The following is a 9,581-nucleotide window of genomic DNA, read 5'->3' on the forward strand; positions in this document are numbered from 1 at the left end:
AAGTTCATTCATTCATTCAGCTTCTTTCTTGTAACAAAGAACAATATTCCTTTTGAGAGTTTCTCAACTTCAGGGAAACCTTTGGAAAATCAGTCAAAAACCTTATTTTTATTCTTCTCTGGTTTCTTTGCTTTTTGTAATGCATATGAGTCCGTTTACTCCAGTGTCATTTCTCTTCATAAGTGAACAAATGAATTAATACACAAAAATGATTTCTATAAAGTCTTTATGCTTTACATTTATAACTTTACTTTGATAATTTGGATTGAGTACAGAAATTAGAGTTAAAAACAGTATCACTATAGCCTGTGGACTCTAGAGGGATGAAAACCATTCTAACAAAGAAATGCTCTGATGTGGTGTTTTGGTGATGGGGTCATTTTCATACTCTCGAGGATTGAGGGTTTGTCATCCACTCCCATCACATTTTTTCCTTTAATATGTCATCAGTCTGATTTATTTAATATTTAACCTGAAATTCACACATTTTGACCATGGAACGATTTTACCATTAAATTTATGTTTTGATTGGAGGGGTTTAGGGATGGTGGTGATTATCATTATATAATCCTCCATCACAAAACTAATCATCTGTCTTTATTATCAGTTAAAACACTTACAAATTGTTTTCTTGTTTTACACACATTTAGAATCAGAATCAGAATGAGCTTTACTGGCCAAGTATGTGAACACATACTAGGAATTTGGCTTCGGTTTTCCTTTGCTCACAACGTACAATTTCAACATAAACCCAAACACACTTAAAACATTGACCTAATCTAAACAAGCATTTGACTAGAGACAAGGACAACAAGGGGTTGAGAATAGTATAAGATAAATATGAATAACTGGGTAGATGTGTACAGAGATCCAGTCTATAAAAAATATATGTTTATGAATGTATTATTTACAATGACGAGGATTTATATTGTCAATATTCTGTCAATATTAACTGTATTCTGATGTTGAATACACATTTTGTCATAATAATTGTTTTGAATGCTACACCTCTGATTTCTAGACTGTTTTACAGGTCTGTCTATTCTGTTCTGTTCTGTTTCTTTATCTTTGACCAAAACACTGCCTTAAAATTGAAAAGAAATAAGAATTTGATAGTTATTGTGACTAATATAATATTTCTTATCAATTAATTATTTTTTCCCCCTTTTTAAGCTTACTACAGGTACATCTTATAGTTATTTTATGCTTGTACAATGTTTTCATAGTTATAGTCACTCAGTTATCCATGTAGGTACCAACAGTTGATTCCGTAGAAGTCGTGTTTCTTGCCTGTGACCACATTGTCCCTCAGGTTCACAGCAGCGCGTTTAATGGAGTTGTTGAAGTTGTGGTGTGCGTCTGTCTTACTGAAGGCATCTTGAAGATCCAGGAGGCCTGGAGCTGCACCTTGTCCACGCATGGTACCGATGTCAGGCAGGACAGGAGGTCGTGGTAGGATGCAGGGGTTCAACATACTCCACGGCAGCTCTCTGCTCTCTGTTAATTTCTCTAGGTTAATGTTTGTTGAATTTGTTGCAGCTTTAGAACACTCCTTTGTGCCATTCCGTGCATCCTTATTACACAGCCTGTTCAAGCTGTTCTCTCTGTGAAGGTCTTTCTCTGCCTGTAAAAGTGGGGGTCTGTGCAGTGGTTGCTCCGTGCTTGCGGTCTGGGCAGCATTAGCCTCTTTGCTGCTTTGTGACACATATGTCTGCGTGAGACTTTCATCAAACTGGGCTTTGCAGTTTTCCTTCAGTGTGCCAGTTCGTTGTTTATGTAAGACCCTGTGGGACAGCTCTGCGCTCCCTGCTTCTGTGCTATACTGCGATTGGCTATGACCCTTTTGATTCGGATCCGATGCCTCATTATCTGTAGCTGTGCTCTCATGTGGTCCTGGTGGAGTAGCTGAAGCAGAGGCTCGGTGAGGAGCTGGAAATGGGTTTGGGAGGTCGGCAGCACCAGTGGGACTGAAGGAGATCCTCCCTGAACCAGTCTCCTTTCTTCTCTTGCATCCTTCTCTCGGTTTAGAAGGAACAAAAACAGGGTAGGATCTTTCTCTCTGGAGGAAAAGAGACTCATTATAGCAAGTGTGGTTTCATGAACCTATTACTGTAAATGGTACTTTGGTCTCCATTTTATTTTACCAGTAATGTAGTGTTTGAATTCATCCCAGCCAGGTTACTGAGCTTTTCCATGAAGTCGTCTATCTTCAGAGGATTTGCTGGCCCAGATCCTTAAAAAAGATCAAGCAAGTTCAGACCAAATTAGTTAGAATATACTCATCATATATTGACTTTAACCCTGAAAGACCAAACAGCTACCAGTGATCAACACCATCCACTGATTTAAAATGTTTAATAATTGGTGGTCCACTTATCCTGTCAATACATGTAAATAACTGAGGTGAAAAGTTTCTCAGGTTCTCGTGGTCATCAGATACGACCCATTCAGACATTCAGAAGCTCTGTAGTGAACATGGAAACACCATCATCTTCTGTAATATTGATTCACCAGTAAAACCAATGTAGTTTGACAAATGGCATTGGATGGAGACTCATGTTTTTATATTCAGTTATTGATATCTTTGCTGAAAAAGTCACTTTTTCTTCAGATTTCTCTGTTTCAGTATAATAACCTTTGAATTTATTCTGTTTTAATCAACATCTACATGATCTGTGAATTACATGGTTAAAAGCTAAATATAGAGGATAATATTATAATTAATGGTAATAAATCACATAAGAAAGTTTAAATAGAGAAAAGCATTCATTTAAGAACTGCCATAAAATAGCACTGGCTCTTTATGGGTTAAAACTACACATATTTTATCACAAGATACATTAGAAAGTTTTTCAGCAATGTGGGGGTTAGGGATGTGGCTTTTTTTGTCTAGCTGAACCTTTTATGTCAGATACCTTTCCCCTTATGTTTTCCATGGCTTTGTTGAGGTAACATTTACAGTTTTCTACCTTAACTAGGAAAATGAATTCACATCATATTGTTATAATGCATTTCACTCTAGAATTGAAGACATTTGACCTGTGTAGTCCATCTGGTAAGATGTCAGCCAGTGTGTCCGCTCCAGGTTTTTCAGCATGTTGCTCGTCCGTTCAGGTAAAGACAAATCCCAGCCTCGTAGTTTAAGGTTCGGCATCACTGCCTTTGTTGGAGTCGGATAAAACACCTGACTCTCTCCCTTCAGTGGCTTTGGATACTAGAGAAAGACATTTTCTGAACTAGTATCATATCACATTTATTACTTGTTGTATTCGTTATCAGATTAGAGACCATAATATAGTGCTTTTTACGGGGTTAATATAAAACAATAAACAGTAAAAATGAAAATCTGATTTAATCTGATGTCAAATTTTAGTTCAAGTACAACGAAGAGCTTTATTTGAAGAGACAAAGTCAAATCAAATAAATTATATTTTAGTGATATTTCAACAACATTTATGGTCAATCTTCAAATTAAATTGAAGAAATTATAAATGATAAGTACTAGTAAATAAATTATGTTCTTTTCTAATGTTGAAAATAATTATTTGTGATATGTAGCCAATAATGCTCCTGACTGGACAATATTCAACAATGTATAGAGAGGCATACATGAATAAATAAAAACTGATAATTAAAAAGTGATTATCAGATCTGATAATTGCCATCACTAATATACCCATTAAACACTAAATCAATAAATAAAAGCAAATTAATAAATATTAAATTGAATATTCATACACTGAAGTCATGCACAAATAAAATTACAAAACACTCGCAAGAAAAAAACAACTATTTTACTCGGTTTACAGTCATTAATTTCAATCATATTGCATTTCCACCTTATTTTGTCACTCTTTAAAAATAACATTTGGCAGGAATAAATTTAAATAATATTTTGATGAACAGAAAGTTACTGTTGCTGCAAAAACTGATCGATTTATACTATTTATCATTAAATTTCAATGGTTTACATTTATTAAAATGTACTAAGATTATTTAACCAAATATGTGTAGCAAATAAAGCTTTAGTAGATCTATTTTAAGTTTAAGTTTGAATCTACTCTTCCCAAAAAGCTGTAAATATGTAAGTGTATTAAACCTTTGGGGGGAGAAAAAGCTATTAATTTATGTTTTGCTGCTTAAAGTCTACTCAATGACAACAATAACCATATATGTTAATTTTGTAATCGATCAGTCCCTATTCCAAATAAATAAAGAGTGAAGAATTAGTTGAAATTAAATACTTACATCCAAGAAGCCATGTTCTCCTGAAAATGTAACAGCCTTCTTCTGCGTTCTCACAGGTGTCTCCAAAACCTCACGTCTATAGGGACCACCTGTGAACAGAAATATCAAAACCACATGGACGAGATCCAACGTGACGTCCCATTTTAACCAAAGTACACTACTCCATCCTCTGACCTATGGTTTTGTTCAGCAGAGTGACGTCGGGCGCACTGTTTGGGACGAGGGGACTGAGGAAAGGTTGGGACGCAGCTCGGACCCCAGTATCAGGGTCATCAGGTGAGTGGTATGATGGGAACATCGCAAACCGGGAGATGTGTGATGAATAAGGATGCTCTTTTGGAACTGCAATCTTTATCACTCTCTCCCTGTTAGAGATATGAGGAAATATGTACACTGAAGTGACAGGCAATAATATTTTCATGCATCCAATAGAAAAGTTCAATCAAAAATGTTCTCACCCCATATTTATATCTGTTGGTTTCGGGATGCTGAAAAGAGATAACAAAATGCATGCACCACTTTTTTATTGACAGTTTTCTGTATGATTGCACTCATGACAAATTAATGACTATAATACCCACAGCTGGTCATTGAGACGTAGATTACTCTTCTTTCTGAGTGTATAGTTACTATGCTGTTGACCTGCCAAATGCCTGGGAAGGTAACACAACAATCTTCAATCAGGTTACATGTGATGTTCTTAATTTGTAATTCTTAGTAAGGCTGTGACTATGCCTGTGTTTCTCCACACTCACCTAGTTTCAACTTCTCCTCCATGACTCGGGTTATTTTGATCACCTAATTCTGCAGAGATGCTGTGGTTTAGTGAGGGCTCCATCAGGTTGGCCATGCTCTGACTCAGAGTTAAAAAAGGCTGAAGCCTCAACTGGAAGAAACGGGAATAGTAGTGGGAGGAAATTAGAGAGAAGTGATTCAGATCTGTAGTGGAACATTGTCTACTTTAATTCATTTTATTAGTTCATAGCAAACTGCCATGTATGTTATGACAGTTTGGTGAATTAATGAACTGACAAGAACAAATAGGAATGAGAAACACTGCTTACACAAGCAGACAACACGAATTTCAATGAGTTTACAGCATATTGCAGCTTAAAAAGTGTTGTATTTAAATGAAATGATTGACAGCGATTCATCTTTGTGTAATATATAACCTAAGTGCATCAATATCATTTAACAAAAAGCGTAAAAATTATATATTAGTTAAAAAAGAAGTCCCCTCATTCACTCTGTTATGTTTGCTTACCTGAGAACTTGCATTTATTTCCCCCAAAACAAAGCTGCTCCTTGAAAATAATAAAAAGGTCCAGATCCAATCTTGGTCCAGATGGATAAGAATAGAAATGCTTAAAAGTTGGCTCATAGAACAGGACTCCTGATTCTGTACCGGCGTCCTGTGAGGTGTAGGTTTGGGTTTGTGGGATAAACAGAGACCAGGTGCTGCCATAAACAATAGGATAAGGGTGAGTGACAGCAAGTCCCGCCCAGCAGAGGTGTGGTTTAAGAGGCCTGGATGATCTAAACCCTGAACATCACACAACTCTAATGCAACCTTCTGACTGCCACTTTTATCACGATATAAACTAGAGTCAAGATTTCCTGACACTTCATTCCATTTATTATTTTCACCAGTCATATCATGTAGGCAATCACTGCTCAGGATGCTCATGATCCATCATCATCAAGTGTGGATCTGATAATATTACATGTTCACAGTTTGGTGAACTCACACAACTAAGTATGGGGTGGAATGAAAATCAAGCTGGCTCTGAGCAGCACATGCTGACACCAGATACAAGTGGCATGTGGGTGTTTGGTTACAGGACTCATGTTTCATTCATTGTCTCCCTTCCTATGTAACATAGAAACAGTTATACATCCAGGGTGTATGCATTAGACAAAGCTGCACATTTTGTCCAAGGAAAGTCTAAGAGTCAATATCGAGGAACATTTTCACCTGAAGCGGTTCCTCATGTGGGAATTTTGTGTTCATTTTGTCGAACATTCTCAGTGCGGTTAGATGTGCGCTGTCCATGGTGCTAATACTCTGCCTTGACTTCTCTGCGTGTCTTTAATAAATAGAACCGATTCAGAGCTACAGTACAATATCAGACTATGATGAAACGACTAAAAGGAAACACAAAAGAAAATACTCTCCTATTCATAGATACAGCACCTGTGTGGAAGGTCAGTTCAGAAAGTTTTCAATGTCAAAAGACTCCATTTTAGATGAAAAAATACAACTGGAGAGAAGTAATGAAAAAAAAAAAAGTTATCTGGAGTGGCTTTTACAGTTATGGATTTCTTCTGTTTCTGTGTAATTTAATTAATTAATTAATTTATTTCTTTATTTTTAGAAATAATGCTAATTTAATTTTCGTTATTTCTTGTTAAAAATAACCAGAGCAAACTAGATTAATTGGTGCAAAGGAAAAACTTAATAATTATAGTGGAAAACAGTTCTGGTTACTTTGATGTTTAGTTGCAAAATTATTAATTACTGAATTTGTTTCAGTCAAATGATAGTTCATTTCTGTCAGTGCCATTTTTTCCAGGAGGAGGGAGTGGCTTTTTCCCACCCTAACCTATTATTATTACACCAACCTTTAAAGTTCTACTTCTGGTCAAAAGCCCCAAACGTTAAGTCAGATAAAATACCTAACAGGTTTTACATTTCCGAAACATCAGAATCATGAAATCTGCATCTGAATAGCAGTTTCCCCTCAGTACACAGCAGAGACTTCCAATCAATACAGCTGCGTTTCTTTGGCCTTAGCATAGACTAATTTCCAAGCAACAAGCCTTACCTTGCCTTGTTTGCTGGCATTCACAAGACTGATATTCTGCATTCTGCTTTTTAACTGGGATTCCTAAGAGACCCTGTCTTAAGTCTCAGCAAAACCTATCAAGCAGCCTTAGCTAAGTCCAGTAACCAATTACCCTGCTCTGCCCCAGCGGAACAGCCGCTCTCCGGATTACATTTCCTGCTGCTGCATTATAAATGTGCCACAGCCTGCAGTGATTTCCCTAATATTAAGTTATTGTGCAGATGCAGTTTGATGCTTAACTCCTACTGGAACAGGAATCCAAGGTAATCTGTAGTGTCCTGTTCCATGTTAATAAACTCTGAGAGACTCTCAGAAGCCAATTTATCTCTGTTTTATACACACACACACACACACACACACACACACACACACACACACACACACACGCACACACACACACACACACACACACACACACACACAATGGTGAAAATAATATAACTGCTCTTGCTGGGATTTGAACCCTGGTCTCCAGGGTTAGGGTCAGAGTTAGGGTCAGAACTATATTACTTCATGAGCTGAATATTAAATATCTTTGAACACAGCCGGTGATTGAGTGAATCACACGAAATTGTCAAACATATGTTTATAGCTCTTCTGTATCCTATCATTTCTAATTTTAAATTATTTGGAATGTAATGGAATTCAATGCCATAACTGAGGACAACCTTATCAAAGCCAACTCATTGCTTTAGTTCCAAAAGTGGTCACATTAGTGAGGGTAAACTGTATTCATTTTACAGTTTTATGTGATTTGAAGCAATTATAATGTTAATTTTGCTTTGCTTCACCCCCTTGAATCCTCGCCAGGGCTCTGACCCTGGACCCCACCATTCTCCTGCCCCCCCCCCCCCCCCCCCCCCCCCCCCCCCCCCTGTTTTTTAAGGACCAACGACTGGACCCTTAACAACTTATAAGACAATTTTTGTAACCTTATATAACTTAAACTAGTTATTACTTTTTGCAAATGATGGGTGTGAAACAATAATCCATCCACCTTGACTTCTCTCAGTCAGTTAAATTTTTATGTAAGTCAGAGCAAAGTGCTTCACAACTTATTGACCAAATGTGAATAAAAGATAATCCCATCAACAAATACAAATAAATTAATGAAAATGAGTTATAAAATTTTAAACTGAAGAAACATTTTTAACAAAAAAGTACCACTAAAATTATTGATACTGACAGTTAAACAATGTTGACTGAATTTTATTTCTTTTTTTTCTTTTTTTTTTTTGCCTAAAACAAAACAAAATTAGTACAACAAACTTATGTGTTTATTGTGCCTTGTGAAGCAGCTGTTGTTTTGTGATGGTAGGTACATTTTTATAAAAGAAAATATTGATTGATGTTCTATTAATTTCTAGGGCCCCTGTCAGTCAGTCACCCTTAGGATCCTCATCTCCTTCCTCCTCCTTACAGTGTCCATGCATAAATGTAAAATATTTTTAGGACATAGTCTGGTGCAAAACTTTCTCTTGAAAATTTGAGTGATATCGCACTGAAGTGACTATAAATCAGACACATATGTTCTATAGGTGCAGATGGATGAAGATGCTGGGCTGGTGCTGGATGTGGAGAACTGGTACGAAGGGCATCTGGTGGACAGTCAGTGAATGGGGGCTCTAGAGGAAGTCAGAAGTGGCTGATGAGGGGAACAAATACAAAATGTGTCGTCATGACAATTTTATAGAAACAGTCCTGCTGTTTCTTTCATGTGAGCGGAGAATGAAAGAGTAACAGATGAACCTTTGAACATGCACCTCAAAGCACACAGCTCTGCAAAAATGTTTCATTTATTTCGTGTTTCAAAAAGACACATTTCACAACTAGGTACTGCCAGGGCGTGGGTGTATTTGTGAGTGTGTGGAGGTGGGAGTAAAAAGGAAACAGTATTGTAATTTTATAACCACAAGGCCACTTGACTCCAGGTTAACACACATGTGAATCAAATAATGGCTGTGGGATTCATATGGATTCTATATCATTGTATTAACCTGGGAAACAGCAGTGTGTCCTTGTATTTATGATAAAACTATGGCAACAGAACACATTTTCATTTTCTATGTGTTCAGCCACTTTCTTTCAGCTGAAAGCAAAGTGGCCTTGAGTTTTACTGAGTTCTTCACAAGGCAAGACAGTCAGAGCAGTTTTCATACCTTTACTGACACAACAGTGCTATCTATCTATCTATCTATCTATCTATCTATCTATCTATCTATCTATCTATCTATCTATCTATCTATCTATCTATCTATCTATCTATCTATCTATCTATCTATCTATCTATCTATCTCTGATAATGTATACATTTCCTTTGTTGGTCTTTCTCATAAAAGCCTATGACTATATATTCACTATATATTCAACTCAGCTTTGATTGGAGCCTTGCACAGAGTGTCTCTGGTGGTATAGAATAAAGAGAGAAAGTGAACAGCCTGCCCTGCAGTTTTTTTTTCTTCAGTTTCTTGGGTGAATATATAGGCG

At 36.7% G+C, this 9,581-nt stretch overlaps 1 protein-coding gene across 1 annotated transcript; it reads right to left on the reverse strand.

Annotated features, from left to right (window-relative positions):
- Nucleotides 1–930: 930 nt before the first annotated feature.
- spmip4 (sperm microtubule inner protein 4) lies at nucleotides 931–5,657 on the reverse strand. Its single transcript, XM_030158740.1, has 9 exons — nucleotides 5,513–5,657; nucleotides 5,004–5,134; nucleotides 4,830–4,901; nucleotides 4,707–4,736; nucleotides 4,423–4,613; nucleotides 4,249–4,337; nucleotides 3,040–3,214; nucleotides 2,145–2,233; nucleotides 931–2,059 (listed from the first exon to the last, which is right to left on the reverse strand). The coding sequence occupies exons 1-9, from the start codon at nucleotides 5,627–5,629 to the stop codon at nucleotides 1,241–1,243; spliced, it is 1,713 nt and encodes a 570-aa protein (XP_030014600.1). The 5' UTR covers nucleotides 5,630–5,657; the 3' UTR covers nucleotides 931–1,240.
- Between the last annotated feature and the right edge of the window lie 3,924 nt (nucleotides 5,658–9,581).

The sequence above is a fragment of the Sphaeramia orbicularis genome, chromosome 16, assembly GCF_902148855.1.
Source record: "Sphaeramia orbicularis chromosome 16, fSphaOr1.1, whole genome shotgun sequence".
Taxonomy (NCBI): Eukaryota; Metazoa; Chordata; class Actinopteri; order Kurtiformes; family Apogonidae; genus Sphaeramia; species Sphaeramia orbicularis.